This window comes from Balaenoptera ricei, chromosome 11, assembly GCF_028023285.1.
Source record: "Balaenoptera ricei isolate mBalRic1 chromosome 11, mBalRic1.hap2, whole genome shotgun sequence".
Classification (NCBI taxonomy): domain Eukaryota; kingdom Metazoa; phylum Chordata; class Mammalia; order Artiodactyla; family Balaenopteridae; genus Balaenoptera; species Balaenoptera ricei.
The window spans coordinates 67,858,310-67,874,923 of NC_082649.1; the positions used below are offsets into that span (position 1 = coordinate 67,858,310).

The 16,614-nt window shown below is 57.5% G+C and overlaps 2 protein-coding genes across 2 annotated transcripts; one reads left to right on the top strand and one right to left on the bottom strand.

Annotated features, from left to right (window-relative positions):
- Positions 1-243: 243 nt before the first annotated feature.
- Positions 244-7,643, bottom strand: CCDC71 (coiled-coil domain containing 71). The gene is made up of 2 exons (XM_059939615.1): positions 7,570-7,643; positions 244-5,578 (listed from the first exon to the last, which is right to left on the bottom strand). The coding sequence occupies exon 2, from the start codon at positions 5,524-5,526 to the stop codon at positions 4,069-4,071; it is 1,458 nt and encodes a 485-aa protein (XP_059795598.1). The 5' UTR covers positions 5,527-5,578; positions 7,570-7,643; the 3' UTR covers positions 244-4,068.
- Positions 7,644-11,715: 4,072 nt separating this feature from the next.
- KLHDC8B (kelch domain containing 8B) lies at positions 11,716-16,590 on the top strand. Its single transcript, XM_059939616.1, has 6 exons — positions 11,716-11,872; positions 12,797-13,306; positions 14,368-14,532; positions 14,870-15,094; positions 15,193-15,294; positions 15,732-16,590. Exons 2-6 carry the CDS (start codon positions 12,931-12,933, stop codon positions 15,926-15,928), a joined length of 1,065 nt encoding a protein of 354 aa, XP_059795599.1. The 5' UTR covers positions 11,716-11,872; positions 12,797-12,930; the 3' UTR covers positions 15,929-16,590.
- Positions 16,591-16,614: the final 24 nt, after the last annotated feature.

Sequence of the window (16,614 nt, forward strand, 5' to 3'; positions counted from 1 at the left end):
CTCCCCCATCCCTGCTCCCCTGATTATACCATTCTAGGATGACCACAGCCTAATGGTGATTATCCCACCTCTGCACTGTTCCAGACCTGATATCACTCCTGAGCTGAGACCTGCACATCCCATTGCTTCCTGGACACCCCTTTCTGGTATCTCTATAGATGTTAGAAACCTGCTTCCCCAAGGTAGTAAAGGATTCCAGTCCCCAGCTCGTCATTAGAAATCAGCTTATCCAGACAAACCACATAAGGTATGTTTATTTATTGACTGCCTTTCTCATTTTTATGTCAGCTCCAAGACAGATAACTTGTCTATCTGCACCCCACTGAGCAAGGCCCAGAAGATGCCTGGCACACAGTGGGGCTCCATGGGCACTTGTTAAATGTACACATGGATGGAAAGATGGGTCCATGGCTCCTCTTGCTCCTCACAGCTTGTCAGCTACCAAGCCGAGGCCACCTCCTGTATCTCTTTGCCAGAGCTCCCCTTTCTCTTGATCAGAGGAACACACAACAGCTGCTCTAGGCCCTAGTAGGGCGGGGTGTGTGTGCGTGTGTGTGCGCGTGCTCAGGGTAAGTAGTTGGTAATAATCGAAGTCAAGGTGGGTGGAGAACGTAGAATGTAGAGAAAAAGCTACTTCGGGGTTTGTCCTCCTGCTCTGGTACTCTCCTGGCCTGGCTCTGGGCTGCCCTGCTGGGTTATGATTATGTCTCTCTTGTCCTTTAACAAGACTTCTGTTTTACAAGGAAGAGGTCACACCCAGAGACGCCCTGGTGCCACCTGGAGGCAGCTTCAGGAACGCAGGGTACCAATTAGGGCCAGGGTGATGAATCAAAGTGGGAGGGCAGACAGGGGACCGTGACGGGGAACAGTGACGGTGGCTCACAAAGGGAAGAGTTATGAGGTACAGTGTGATAGGAGCAGAGGTGGGGGACAGAGATTGGGCTGGCATGGCCAGCAGTGATGAGGATCACAATGGGGCCTCACAAAGGAATTCAGTGATGGGGCAGAGATAAGGGACAGAGATGAAAACTGCTACCCATGCCAGTCCCTATGCACTGGGCACAGGTATGGGGAACATGGGACAGGAATGGGGAGCCATAACAGGGACCATAATGCAGCAGAGCTGGGAAACAATCCTTGGGGGACTGGGCTGGCTTGCCCGCTACCCTGCCCCACGGGTGTGCATACCCAGGTAGGACCTCACCTTCCACCAGTGAGTATCTGGTTTTCCCAACAAAGGAGTACAAGACTGGCTGTGGGGATAATTACCCTGAACCTTGGTATTATTTGGGTTCTCCACCAGAATGGCTGGATCCGGAACTTTGAAATTACCTAAGCAGCAAGCCTGAGCCTCTGGCTTCATCCCAGGGCCCAACCCCCCTTCCTCTGGGCCTGACCTCTCCCTCAGTGGAAGGCTCAATGTCTTGAGTAACGCTGCTCATAGATGAGGTCACTGACTCTGTGGCCAGGGGAAAGAGAAATCCCAGGAAAGACGCCTAAGCAGTTGTGGGCAAAGTAGTGGTACATGTGCCAGAAGTGGCCATGGTCCACTGAGCGCTCAAGGAGCAGAGCCAGAATGTCTGGGGACAGGAGGGGGTCCTTGGGTCACCAGGGGCAAACATCACCGGTGGCCATCAGGTCAGGAGGCAGAGAATAAGCTTTCAGTCTCGGGCACTGGGTCACCCTGAAAGTCATGATGAGGTGGGTAAAGTAAAAGGCATCTTCTAGGTCCAGCTGGTGACATTCTCAACACCTGTAACCACAAGGGCTGGTCAGTGGCCAGGCCTTGACCCTGATCCCAGCCCTGCACACATGGGCACACAAGAACCCTCACCACGCTCTGCTTGCCACCAGGTCTTTTTGCCACCAGGACCACTCTAGGAGATCACATTCTCAATGCCATGGCTTTTCCAGTCCTGAGAGTCACAAAAGAAGCAATTCTCAGCATCCTGGAGTGCCCAATGAGACTGACTAGTCAGGAGGTGCTTGGTTGGCTACAACCCTCTCCAAAATTTCACAGCACAGGCCTCTCCCTCTGGCTCTCGTCAATGACCTGAACTCCCACAGGTGCTGAACCTGCCCAAGAAAATCCAAGATACCATCTCCAGAGCCCATACCCTCCTCCCTACCTGTAAGTTACTGACAATGCAGTACAGTTCAGGGCCATGGAGGCCACAGGTGGATGAGGTTCGAAGGACCTGGCCACAGCCAATAATCAGGTTGCTGGTAGGTGGGTAGCAGCTGCCGCCTGAGCAGCCGGGTGGAGGAAGTTTGTCTGGCACCTCCCGGGCAATTGTTCTGGGAGCCTGGACTGGGAGGGGCAGGGTCTGAGTATAGAGATCCTAGGGGTACGCCCTCCACCTCACCCCATCCCACAGTGTGGCCCGATGATTTCTTCTCCCCCTCCACATGGCTCTCAGGTAAAAAGACCACCTCTCACCCATCGGTGGCAGCAGCAGCAGAGCTGAAAGGAGGGGCTAGCCCGGCTGGGGGTCCTGGGCAGTTGGAGCTAGAATCAGGCCCGAGAGAGAGAGAGAATACAGAGTGTGCCCCTAGCTGGGCTGCCCTTGAGGATCTGAGTGTGGCCCTCAGGTCCTTCCCCATACTCACATGGTAGATGAACTCAAGGCTGCCAGAGGCAAGGAGCATGCAGGGTTGTGGAGTCATGGTGCAGCTGGGAGAAGGGTGGGGGGAGTCCCCAGAGCCTGGGAAACCAAGAGAGGCCGTGCCCAGGGAAAGGATATTAATAGCAGTCACCAGATGCAGAAGAAAGGTGGGGAGGGGAGCACCAAGAAGCAGAGCTTCTCTACAGGTCTGCCATCCAACGCAGCTGGTGCTCGTGCGGCCAGGGTTCAGACTAACCCTCAGAGACAGAAAGGATCCAATTCTCATTCAAATGAGGCTTCCACCCCTAGCTCTGAAAGGCTGTTCGTCTCCAGGAGCCTCTGGGGAATGTATCCCCCTCCCCGCCAGCCCCAGCCACTGCCTTTCAGGCTGGGCAGACAGTGAAGGACTGGCAGATGGGCAGGGAGCTAGTTTTGTTCAGGGCTCAGGGCCCTGTCCCCTCTCCAAAGCAGGAAGAACCAATAATGTCTGAACATACAGGCCCCTGTTGGAAGACATGCTGAGGCTGGACCTGGGAATAGAGCACTTGGAACCCAGGGAGAAAGCACTGAGAGGCAGTGTGGAAACTCTCCAGGCTCAGAGACCGCAGCACTCCACCCATCCAAGATAATTCCTTGGTCAGTGAGGGGACTCTGTGGCCCTACAACCCAGAGCCACCCTGGCCCCTGACTCAAGCCCCAACCCCTTGCCACCAACTGGGGAAGTCGAGGATAGTCCCTCTCCAGAAAGAAGCAGAGGAAAGAATAGGCAGAAGTACTTCAGCCGATTTAGGCCCCGCCCTACCCCAGACAAGCCCACACAAAGCGCCAAGGTTTCAGCCAGAGTAGACTGGAAGACAAGGCCAGGCTGTCTGCACCGCCCCTTCCCTGGCCTAAAAACCTGCAGGCTGCAAGCAAGGTTCCCCACAGAGCCACCTATTGTCCTCCTCCAAGGGAGCTATCTGGATAACAAACCAGGGCAGCCCCAAGCGGAGGTGTCCCACCTTAGAGTGGCTCTGCCCCTGCCCTCAGGGGCCCGGAGGCTGCCCTTCACTCACATCCATGACCTTCCCTGGGCTACCAGGACCCTCTCTGGCATTCCTATTCCTGGGGCTACCTTTCCTAAACACTCAAGCTGGCTTACCAGCAGTCACACACACAAAAAAAGACCATGGAGTGTGGGCAGGGAGACTGGAAGGTGGAAAGGTATAAAACGTGATAGATGGAATAGTGGGCATACAACTTGAAGAGTAACAAGTCACAGTGCGTCGCGCCATGAGACCACCCCTCCCACCCGCCCACCCCACCCCACATCCTCCAGTCTCTGAAAGGAGGCTGGTGGCTCTCAGGGCCCTGGAGAGGCACCCAGAGTCCTTAGGGTTGTGGAATCCATGGGCATTGCACACTGTGCCACTGGCCACAGACAACTGGGCTCAGTTTCCCCGAACATTGCTACGTGAAGGAATCAGGGTGCTGAGTATGGCAGCAATGGCTGAAGTCGTATTACAGGGGAAAGGTTCACACGGAGGATCCGCTGAGCCTGCTGCCGCACCTCATGGTCTGAGGACTGCCTGTCCACCTTGATGGCCCGGAATTTCAGCAGCTTTGCCGTTCCAGATCCTAGCCATACCTTAGGGGATTGGGGCCCAAGCCGTGTTCTCTTCTGGGGAGGAAGATCCTTTGCCTCCTCAGTCCTTTTCCTCTTCTGTCCCACAGTCTCAGGGCAGCTTTTCCGGCCCCTCCTTGCAGTCCTGGCCTGAACAGACCTTTTTGGCCTGCCCCTGCCCCTGGGCTGGGTCCGAGCCACCTTGGCCTTAGCCCGCACTGCCTTGGCCCTGGCCCTGGCCCGCACTGCCTTGGCCCTGGCCCTGGCCCGCACTGCCTTGGCCTTGGCCCTGGCCCGCACTGCCTTGGCCTTAGCCTTGGGCCGCACTGCCTTGGCCTTAGCCTTGGCCCGTACTGCCTTGGACTTGGCCTTGGCCTTGGCCTTGATCCGTGCTGCCTTGGCTTTTGCCCGGGCCTTGGCAGCTTTGGCTTGTGTTCGAGCCACCTTGGCCTGGGCACGGGCAACTTTGGCCTGGGTTGTTTTGGTGCCCAGAGCACAGCCACCTTTCATTTGTGGGCCACTGAGGGAACCAGAGGCTTTGTAGGTCTTGCTCTGGGGCCCAGTGCCTTGTCGGGGTCCAGCCCTGGGGCCTCTTCGAGTCAGACACTTGGGGTCCTTGCTTGTGGCTTTTCTGGGAGCTTTGGGCTGGGAATTCCCCAGCCTCTTCCCTGGACCTTTCCGCAGCTTCAGGGGAGAGTCTGCAAGTGAGAGCTGCAGTGACTGTGCCTTGTGCCTGGCACCCAAGCAGGGCATGGGAGTCTTGAGTGGAACCAGGGCCTCAAGGACAACAGAGAGCCTCATGGCAGGGTAGACACCTGGATAGAGGTGGGTGGGAAAGCCCACTGCTGCACCCCGGGCACGGCTGGCATTTGACTGCTTCAGGGAGCTCAGTAGCAGGTTGGTGGTGGCATGCTTGGCGAGGGCTGGTGTGGATGCTTTGGCCAGCCTGCCAGACAGTGGCATGGGGAGCAGCGTGGCCCGGCCTGCAGGCAGCCGCATGGCAGTTCGGGGAGCACTGGCTGGAGGTGATGTGGCAGCTGGGGTGGGGGCACGAGCCTGAAGCTTTGTCTGGCTTGGGGGGTTGGCTGTGCACGAACTATAGCCATAGACATCACCGCTGCGCAGGATGGTTGGTTGGAAACCATCATCCCGCAGGCCCTGCAGGAAGGCCACAAGCTGGGCCTCAGTGGCACTGAGATCCTGGCTCATGGGGTTAAAGACAAGCAGCGCTTCCTCCAGGGCCTTCTTCCCTGCCGTGGAGATCCGCGACCAGGAGTGCACAGCTTTCTCCTCCACATGCTGCACCACCACGCTCATGGCATTAGGCACTGCAGATCTGCCTGGGTATCCGCAAACCAGCGCTTGGCACCTCCAAGGCAAGAGGAAAAGAGTCAATAAGAACGGCACCAAGATAGGGGACAGGACCAGTAGATAGGTCCATCAGGGCCAGCATTCTTCACAATAACATCTATTGACACAGAGGGGTCTGGCCAGAGTGAGCCACTCCTTGGGGCAAAACCCTGGTCTTCTCCACCTATCACGGTGGAGGGTGGGGGGTAGAGGTGGGGGACTCATATGGGTCAGAGGCAGCTTCTTCAGGATACATGCCCATAAGCTCATCAGAGCCGTCCAACCTGCTGACGGGCCCCTGGAAAGATCTCGGCCTGGCCAAATTCCTAGTATTAGACTCAACACTGGGAATACAGGCAAATATCTCTGTCTTCCAGGAGCCCTGTACAGAAGGCAAGATAGAGATACCCTCAAGGTTCTTGGGAATGCACACTGGCACACAGCTCAGCTTGCCAATGGGTAAGGGAAGGATTCCCGGGAGAGGAATACTCAAGTGGGACATGAATGATGAATAGGAAAGGACCAGATGGAGATGGAGCAAAAAGGGCAACAGCCAATGCAATGGCTCCGAAGTGAGAAAAAGTAAGGCAAACTTGGTGTGATTGGAATCTGTGGTCAGGGCTGGGAGGTCTAGCTGGAAAAACAGGGGACAGCAGGGCAATACAAGCTTTGAATGTTCCTTGAATGCTGGCCAAAGGGCCCAGACTTACATCCAAAGTCCATGACCATCTCTGTTCCTACAACTGCTGCTGTTCAGGTGCCCAGGGGTGGACCTCCCTGCCCACCAGAAGTTCTGCTTTCAGAGTTCCCAGACAGTCCACTCAGAGGTTCAATTCCTAGCACTAGAGCCACGGAGACCAACCCCAGGGAAAAAGCCAGACTCTCCTTCAACATAAACTAAAAAGATGATGAGTAGCAGGTACTAATAACATATCTCTAGGCAATCAGGCAGCCTGGGGCCAGGCAGCCAGACCAAGAGCCCAAGGTCTGGGAGCCAATGACTCCGAGTAAGATGATTAATAAAGTGGACCCTAGAGATTTGAACTGTCCTAATTAGGGCTTGGAAGCAGACTTTGGTACAGCCCATTTAGAGCTGTCTGGGAAGACCCAAGTTGTCCCAGGCTTCTCCTTAAAAGCTGGAGGCCGTCAATCATGACTAACATCTAGTCTAACCCATCACTGAGGGGTCCCAGAGACAGCTCCGTAGCTGCACAGAATTAAAAGATCAGCTGGGATCAAGCAAGTCCCTGGGGCCAAGAGGTGAGTCTGTGCAGCTTCTTTCTCCCCCTAGTGGAGCTGAAGTTTTCAGAATTCCCTGGAGGAAGTGCTCTGGGGCTCTTTGTTTGGAAACATTCTTGGATTCTCAGGTGTCTCGGGCACTTCCCCTCTCCAGAGGCCATTCTCCAAGTACAGTCCTTACACATGACTTTAGTTCTTTTATTTTTTTCCCAAGGGATGTAGTTCCCAGGGCTGTGAACTGTACAATAAGGAGGGGCCTGTTACCTCCAGGCACAGATACTGGGGGTAAACCAGGGTCCTTTCCGCCCAGGTCGGCCTGGGCCCTTGGGAGGGGTCTCCTGGGCTTTCCAAGAGGCTCCGGAAAACAGAGACTGCAGCCCGACCCCTGACTTCCCTTCACAAGTGTCCCCGGGACCGGCCGGGGAAGCTGATGAAAGATGCGGGACGGGAGTGGCCCTGTCCAAGCGCAACTGGGGTGGGGGCAGATCAGGGCCCTCAGGCTGGGGGTCCGCGTCCCTGGGACCGAAGCCGACGGTAGGAGCGGGGGGCCTCAGAGGAAGCGAAATGCACGGGGCAGGCGGTGGGAGCGCGACCGGGTAGCACAGCCCCACGGTGGGGGTCTTTGGGCACGGGGTGGGGGTGGGGGTTGGGGGTCTCGGCCGGGCCGGCGGAGGGCGCTGGTCCCGAAGGAGCCGGCCGCCCGGCCCATCCGCCCTGCCGCCTCGCGGACGACCCCTCCGCGGCGTGGCTAGGCCCACGGCCCCAACCTACCGGCGCCGCCGCGGGGACCCAGGACGCGCCTCTGCGCCGCCTCCGCTGCTCCAACATGGCCGCCTGCTGCGCACCGGAAGTGCGCCGCGCTTCCGCTTCCGGGACCTGGCCCGCCCTAGTGACCCTTGACCCCCCGAGACCCCGTTTCCCCCAAAGTCTGGGGGCGGGACAAGCGGGAACTAGAGAAGACTTCCTGGAGGAGGTGGCAGAGGGGACCGCTCTAATCCCTTGCGGGCCTGTGCAGGAGTGTGAGGGGCAGAGGCGCTTTCGGCCGCTGCCCCAGGCAGGACTGCACCAGACTAGCATTGGATTAGGGGCCTGTCTGACACCTTCTCTGAGGGGCTTGATGGTGGAACGACATGTGGGAGGGATCTTTGGCAAGGTCCAAGCTATCCTTCACCCTTTTAGTCCTCCCGCAGCCACTGACAAGGCCCGCCTCTGTCCCAGGTGCCTGAACGGAGGGTGAAAGAGCAGTGCGCCCTGCCTGAGAGTGTCCCTCTGGAGCCTGTTTGTACCTCCTCTGAGGGCAGCAGCCCTTGCCCTATTCCTGAGAGTGGGCCCACTGCATGTGGTATGAAAGGCTGGTTTGCACACATTTGTTGCAAATAAGCCCAAAACTGGGCATGTCCAATCTGAGAGTCCCAGCATACCAGTGTGGGCCTGAGTGTACTTGCTTAGGAGCATGCCCACAGGTGTGGTGGGAGGACCCTGGTCCAGCCTCAGCTCCCTCAGTGGCAGGAAGCCCTCCCTAAAGTCTTAACTCTTCCCCAAATCCCTGCTCTTTGGCCTAAGAGATTGGGACCTCTTTCTACCTGTATAGTCTTTCCACATGTACCCTGGGGCCAGCAGAGGGGTGGTGGTTACAGGGCTCACTACCCAAGCAGCATCAGATGAGAGGACACAGGTGAAAATTAAACCTAGGAGTCTAAAGGGTCAGAATGGTCTCTATTGCTCTGACCAAAGGCACTTCTTGGTCAAGGGCCCCCAACTCCAGGTTGGGAGTCAACCTGGAAGTCCTGGTTTCATGGATGAGATGGTGGGGGCATCTGTACTTGGGTCAGAGCCTGAGCTAAGAGGCAAAAATATTGTCATAACTCTTGGACCTGACATGTACAGTGGTGCAAATTTGGTAGCTGGGGGGCAGGTGGAAGCCTATGGGCAGTCACAGAGTGTGACTGGATGCTTCATTTGGGGACTGGTTGATAGCCCTCCTCACTCCCCATAAAACCCCAGGATCCTCTACCTGATCTGTGTTTCCCTGCCTATACAGAGGGGTCTGGGCACCTCTAGAGAGAAACACTCACTCCACCCTAGGCCTCACCTTGTGCACCTGAGCTTCTCAGGGCCTCAGCCCTGATGGTGGGGTCCTCAGTGCCTTTAAGCATAGCCAAGATGTCCAGCAGGAAATGCAAACTCTCCTGCTCCTCTGAGGTCAATGCTTCTGGCCCCTTGTATTGGTAGAGAGAAGGGAAGGATGGGGTTTCAAGGGCCAGGGTCTCGGGGGTTGCAATCAGGAAGTCCCACCTTAGCACTCCCAGTCCCCAACTGTGGGTGAGCCCCATCTCTGCCCCATCCATGGTTGAAGATTAGTTGTTCACTCTTAGGACCAATCCAGCCTCATCTTCTGCCCAAGTTGTCTTCTACAGCTTCTCTAAAGCCAGCAGTGTTGGCCCCCTGTGTGCAGGTGGGGCCAGGCCTTTGTAAACAGAAGCCACTTCCACGAAGAAGCAGAGCCCAGCCTGTAGGGATGACATGGGCCTAGGTGTGTCCTGGAAAGAGGATACGTCTCTGGTGATGTCCAGCCTAGAGGTCAGCGCAAAGTGGAGGACAAAAAAAGGTAGGTCCATCCCTAGTCTGTGTCCCTTCCACACATTAGAACTGTGGGGATGACATGGGTTCAGGGAAATGGTCTGGGGTACCTAGCTTCCTGAGGGGAGGCTGATACTTTTGCCTCTTGGTACCCAGTATGTCCCAGATGGAACTCTCTGGGATCATTCATCAGGGCCAAGTCTGACTTGACCTGGACTTTGGTGGATGCTGACCATCCCAGGCATAACTGGGATCAGATGAGATGAGGTTGGAGAGACCACAGGGCCGTCCCAGGATCCAGCCCTTCCTCTCCATTTGGCATCTTTTATATCCCTTAGTGATGGACCTTAGACCCATATCCACCTGAGCAGAGAGATCTGGTGAAGATCTAGACGTGAGTGAGGCCAGTGGCCTTGGAGGGATCACCCCAGGAGGGAGTCTATGTGCCAGGGAGAAAAGCCAAGGCTGGGTCTTGAGGAGCCACTTCCTGGGGAGGGAGAGGAAGTAGGGCCTGTTAAAGCCTCCGAGGGGCAGGACAAGCAGCAGGAGGAAGCCAAGGTCACAAGGGTGGGTGAGGCTTTGAAGAGGCCAGCAAGATTTCAGTTGAGAAAAAGACCATAGCCCCCCCCCCCCGCCCCGTTTTAGCTATATGGTGTTCCATGGTGACTTTGGCAATACCAAGTTTTGGGGAGCAGTGGTAGCGGATATAAGATGGCCAACACCAAGGCAGTGAAAACTGTGAGAGAAGATGACTTCAAGAGTTTGACTGGAAGGAATGGGACAATGGAAGGACTTGGGGTGCTGGGAGGTATCTAAAGGCAGGAGGCTTTTATGTGCTTAATTACTGGAAAGGAGAGGGGAAGGGGCCTGGAAAGGGAATAGTGGAAGTGTGAGGGGGTCTGCAGGACAGTGTGAATACCCCATGGAGGAAGGTACCAGTGACTGGCCTAAGTGAGGAGCATTTTGGGGGCAGAGTGGAGTGGGAGGATAGAAGCCTTCTAGCCAGGACCTGCAACCAGCCTTGGCACCATTTCCATGTGGGCCGTCCAATTCCATCTGCCAGCCCCTGAAAGGCACTGAAGACTCTCTCTCTGGTCAGAAGGCTCTGCCCAACTGTCTCCAAGTTGCTCTCAACCCATGACTGATGGAGATTTGAGAATGAATACCTTAGCATTCCCTTGCTCTGATGGGAACAATAATGTGAGGCCCATGTTCTACAATGGCTCCCAGAGTCCCCAGCAGGATTTGGTCCTTGTTGCCCACAGTGGGAACTTGTTTGATGACACACCCCTTTACTGGCTGCTTTCCCTGTCTCCTTGCCACTCCTCTACTGGTGCTTCCTGTCCTCATCTCCCACATTAACTATATGTACTTGTATCTCAGTCTCCAGGTGTGCTTCTGGAGAAAGTGAGGCAGACGCTGTCCATGAAAGAGGGACAAATGGTAGCAAGCACAAACAATCATGAGGACTTCTTCTCATAGGTGACCACTGACCTGTACGAATGGGCCCCTAGCTCACAGACTTAGCCAGTACTCTTTAATGCTCAGAAGATAGGATGGGCCAGGGTCTGGGTCTGAGGTAGGTCTGCCTCTGTCACACCAACTTGTTCTCGCCTGACCCCGGAGTTGGCTAGAGGCAGGCCCAGGACCCTGAAGATGGACAGTCACAAAGTGCCTTGGGTCCCAGAGTAGCCCAGGCCTCAGGCCCTGCAGAATAAGCCCAGAGTGACCTGCCTGGGAGGTCCCCTGGCCTCTGACTCTTCATCACCTGCTTTGTTACCCTCCCCCACAAAAATTGCCCCCACCCATGCCTGAGGAAGGGCCTGTCAAGTACGGAGGCTGGCACTTTCTGCTCCTCCACCCCCTGCTATCCTCAATGTGCACCACAGAACCTGTTCTGTGCCCTCATCCGTTCTTGGGGAAGGGCGACCTAGCCATTGCCCCCACCAAAGGCCCAGGACATTCCCTAAGAGGCCTCCAGGGGGCGCCGCCGCGAAGCCTGTCGTGGGCTCTTCGGAGCGCTGCGGTGGTGGGCAGGCGCCCGCTTCTCAAGCCCCCAGGTTCTGCTGGCCCGCCCCTTCGCCGGTGCTCCCAGGCTGGGTCCTGCTGAGAACGGCCCCCACCATACACGTGTCGTGCGGCCCACCGCTGCTTCCTTTCTCCCCCAGTCCGAGGTCGGACCCCAAATCCTGGGCAGGCCCAGTGTCCACATGTCCGTCTGTCTGTTCACCGGTTTGCGTGCGACCATGGGTCGGCGCGCCCTGCTCCGGCCACGGCAGGTGCGGGGTTAAAGCAGAGGGGAGGTTTTCCCGAGTCGGGAGGGGGGACGAGGGGCGGACCCTGTCCAGCCCCGCCCCGCGCCGGAGCAGAGCCGGAGCCCCGCCGGAGCCCCGCCGGAGCCCCGCCGGAGCCCGGCCTCAGACCCAGCCAGAGCAGGCACCAGCGGAACCGGAACCGCGGACCCTGCGCCCCGGCGGCGCCGGAGCCCCGGCCGGTGAGTCCCGCGGGAGCCGCGCTCAGGGGAAGTTTAGGGCGCGGGGTGTAGAGCCCCAAGCGCGCTCGCCCGGACCCGCCCCCTATTCCGCGAGCTGGAAGTTTGGGGCCAGGAGGCCCTCGCGCCAGTGGTTCCAGGAGCGTGGCCCCCCCGCGGGAAAGGAGAAGCCAGGGAACTTGGGATCTGTGAAGTCCAGCTGCCCATTCCTGCTGGCAACGCCCTGGACTCTGGGAACCTAGAGTCCAGTGCTCGTGGGTTCCCAAAAATCATCCCCCTCCCCGTTCCAGACACCAAGAAGGCAGGCCTCTGGGGACTTGGCATGGGCAAACCCCTGAGGGTAGATCTTGAGGGGAAATGTGGGACTCTGGCCTCCAGTCCCTCCCCTCCCAGTCTCAAACACCCTGATCTTGGCCTTTGCTGGTGGGAATGGATGCACTCTATGGAATGGCTCCCAAAGGGGTTTTAAGAATACCCCGGACTCTGATCCCTGGCAGCAGGTTGGAGACCCTGGTGGCTGCCCAGAGCACACTGGAAGCCAGTAAGGGGGAGGGTACAGTAAAACTCCACTGATGCAGAGCACCAGGGTGAGAATTGTTGAGGGAAAGGGAAGGGGGCTAGGGTGGAAAGTCCTATCCTAGTCACCTTACCTCTCACCTAGACCTAGATTCAACTGGGGAGCAACTAGGTGAGGGCAAGGTATGGGAGGAGAATCCCTCAAGCCCCATAGGAAGTCGGGAAGTTGCCTGGGTAACTGGGAGACTGCCCTCCTTCCCACTCCAGGAGGGCCTCCACATCAGTGTGCTAGGCAGTGGAGGTGTGTCCTCCCTCTGCTTTTCCCACCAGCAATTTTGGGCCAGGCTGCTCATCTGTACCCTGAGGGGCTGGTCAGTGGCTCTGACCCTTTGTTTTCCCTCTTTTCTCTAGGTGAAAGCAAAGTCCTTGGACTGGCCCCACACTCCCTTGTAGCCCCGGTAGAGTCAAGATGTGGCCCCATCATGCCCTTCAGTGAGGCCTGCAGCCTGAGCAGATAGCATGGCCTGCCACTGGAGGTGAACACCATGGCTACAGGAGGTGGCCGGGCCTTTGCTTGGCAGGTGTTCCCACCCATGCCCACCTGCCGGGTATATGGTACAGTGGCATACCAGGATGGGCACCTGCTAGTGTTGGGGGGCTGTGGCCGGGCTGGACTGCCTCTGGACACTGCCGAGACATTGGACATGGCCTCACATACGTGGCTGGCACTGGCGCCCCTGCCCACTGCCCGGGCTGGTGCGGCTGCTGTGGTACTGGGCAAGCAGGTGCTAGTGGTGGGCGGTGTGGATGAGGGCCAGAGCCCGGTAGCTGCTGTGGAGGCCTTCCTGGCTGACGAGGGCCGCTGGGAGCGTCGGGCCACCCTCCCTCAGGCAGCCATGGGGGTTGCAACTGTGGAGAGAGGTGAGTGGCCTCCCAAGGAAGGCCCCTCAGGTGCCCCAACACCCTCCATTCTTTCCTGACTTGGTCCCTTACCTTCAGAGATTGGGCAAGAGCTGTAAATTTTGCCTGGGTGCCCTGGACATGGCTTTGTTTCTTGTACCCTTCCCTACCTAGCTCTGAGCTGGGCTAGCAGCAGCCTAAACTGCCTTTTCCAGCTGTGAGGTGGGAGTCAGAGCCGAGGCTAGCCTCCAGCATGATGGGAGGCCCAAGCTACCTCCCTGCCCCATTCCTCCTTTCTAAGAGACAAGGAGGGGTGGCCCAATGACTCCCACAGTTATAAATAGTCTGGGAGAGGGGGATAGGAGCAGGGCCTTGGCTCAGAGCCTGGCGAGTGCTTAAATTCCTCACACCACACAAACAAACCAGGGAGACTGAGATGGACAAAAGCCAAGCTGGCCTGGAGGCAGTTGCCATGGAAGCCCCTAGCTGACTGGCTGTCTGCCTAATGCCCCCAGACATGCCCCCAGCTGACCCTGAGGGTGTAACAGGGCAAGAACCTACTCTAGTGAAAGGGCAGGGTACAGAAGTGCTGGCAGAAGGCTTGTGGACAGCACCCCCATCCTGCAGGCCCAAGCTCCTCTCCCAGCCCCCCAGCTGATCCCCAGAGCCCCCTCCCCAGTCTGAGCTCCATGCTGAACAGATCTTCATATGGCCCCCACCCCTGGCTTAAACCACCCCCCACCCTCCTTCCCCCATGAGAGTCCCCACATTGTGGCCTCCAGGTCTGACCACCGGTCCTGCTTGGATGCCAGACTTGGTTGCCATAGCGTCTCCAGGGAGACAGAGACGGCTTATAATTAGATTGGCTGCCTCCTGCTCTTCACTTGAAGGGGCCCTGGCCAGAGTGGGAATCCTAGCTCTCCCAGCCCCCACTCCAGGCAGGCAGGAGGGTTTCTGCTGCCAGGGAGGGGTACCATAAATAGGTGTGTCCTAAGCCACCTCCAGGCCTGACCAGGGCAGTTGTCAGGGTGGAGTGCTGTGGCCAGGCCCAGGGATAGTCTGTATTACTCTTTTCTCTGCAGATGGTATGGTGTATGCACTGGGGGGAATGGGCCCTGACACAACCCCCCAGGCCCAGGTTCGGGTGTATGAACCCCGCCGGGACTGCTGGCTTTCGCTGCCCTCGATGCCCACACCCTGCTACGGGGCCTCCACCTTCCTGAAAGGGAACAAGATCTATGTCCTGGGTAAGGACCTGGGGATGTGGAAAATTGGCTTGAAGTCCAAAAGCACTTATCCCTATAGGTTGGCTGGGATCAAGCTTAGTCTGGGATGGTGGGACAAGAGAAGTTTTGTTGGTTTGAGTCAGGGTTGCTCTGAGGCTCTGACCTCTGGTGGTCCTGCTGAGGCTGGAAAACCAAACCCCAGTGCCTAAGGATCTTTGGGGTTGATCTGTGCTCTGGTGTGCAGACAGCTGGGTATGGGTAGCTGGGGTGGGCAGTGGTAAAGGCTCAGCAACCTGGAAAAGGAAGAGCCTGCCAGGCCCCCTGGGCTGCCTCCCAGGTGCCCCAATTCCATTGGCAGGGGGCCGCCAGGGCAAGCTCCCAGTGACTGCTTTTGAGGCCTTTGATCTGGAGGCCCGTACCTGGACCCGACACCCAAGCCTGCCCAGCCGCCGGGCCTTTGCTGGCTGCGCGATGGCCGAAGGCATCGTCTTTAGCCTGGGTGGCCTGCAGCAGCCCGGGCCCCACAATTTCTACTCCCGCCCACACTTTGTCAACACTGTGGAGATGTTCGACCTGGAGCATGGTGAGCAGTGGCTGGTCTGGGCTATTCTCCCTCTCTCCATGGGATGGAGGGGTGCAGTGTGTGTGAGGGGGCTAGATCTGACCTCCCCTCCCCTGCAGGGTCCTGGACCAAGCTGCCCCGCAGCCTGCGCATGAGGGATAAGAGGGCCGACTTTGTGGTTGGCTCACTTGGGGATCACATCGTGGCCATTGGGGGCCTTGGTGAGTCTCTGTGGGGCTAGGGATAGGAGGGGAGCCCAAGACAGGAAAGAGTAGCCCCCTGCGTGAGCACCACCTCCTGCCCTTCTCTAGGTACTCCAGGGGTCAGGGCTTTGTGAGCTTCCCTTTCCCAATCTGTAAAACAGTCAGTGGGTGGTCTACCTGGCTCAGCTTTTGGGGTGTCTCTCAGCACCTAACTGTGGGTTCTGTACCAGCAGGGGCCTAGGAGATAAAAACAGGACAAATGACCACTGAATGAATGGAGAAATAGAAATGTGAATGAATAAATGAATGAGTGATGAAATGGGGGCAATGAGTAGCAAGGCATGGATAGCCCATCCTGGGGTAATGCATGCTGGGCCATGCTCTGGGCTCAGGGAGCAAAAGAGCTGGAGCCCCTGCAGCCTGTGCCCTTTACAACATCTGTCTTCTTCCTGCAGGAAACCAGCCGTGCCCTCTGGGCTCTGTGGAGGGCTTCAGCCTTGCACGGCGGCGCTGGGGGGCACTGCCTGCCATGCCCACGGCCCGCTGCTCCTGTTCTAGTCTGCAGGCTGGGCCCCGGCTGTTTGCCATCGGGGGTGTGGCCCAGGGTCCCAGTCAAGCTGTGGAGGCACTGTGTCTGTGTGATGGGGTCTGAATGCCTGATGGGACCTGTCCACTGGAGCAGTTCAGTGCCAGAAGCAGATGTCTGTGGTTCCTTTCGCTGCTGAGAAAGCTCACTGTGGCTCTGTGGGATGAGGGAGGCACAGGGTGGGGCACTTGAGACACTGTGTCTGGGACTTGGGGGTGGCCTTCATCTTTAGCACAGGATACACATACCTTTATACCCACCTTTACTCCCATTCATTCACGGACCATGCCCAGCTCTACCCTTGCTCTGGAACCTACTGGGCCCTCTGTCCAACTGGGAAGTGGGGGAGGGCAGAGCTGGCCTCCTGCCCCACAGGTCAGTGCCTACCTGGAGTTGATCAGGCCCTCCCCAATGGCTGTTCCTGAAAAATCCTAGCTGTCAGCCTGCCTTGAAGGCCCTTGTGGACTCAGAAGAGGTCAGAGAGGGTGGGAACACAGAGGGGTACAGGAGTGGATGTGGGGACCTCCAGAGGGCCAGAAGAATGTTGGCTTTGGGCCCTTTACACTGCTGGCTGTGTGACCTTGGGCAAGTCATTTCACCTCTCTGTGCCTCAGCATCCTCATCTATAAATGGGGATCTCTGAAACCTTCCTGCCCTACCTACCTCACAGGGCTGTTGTGAGGACCCAGGGAGTTCAGATCTGGAAGTAAAAGTGCTGCTAAATCTGGCTTATGGGCTGTGGTGTGGACTCC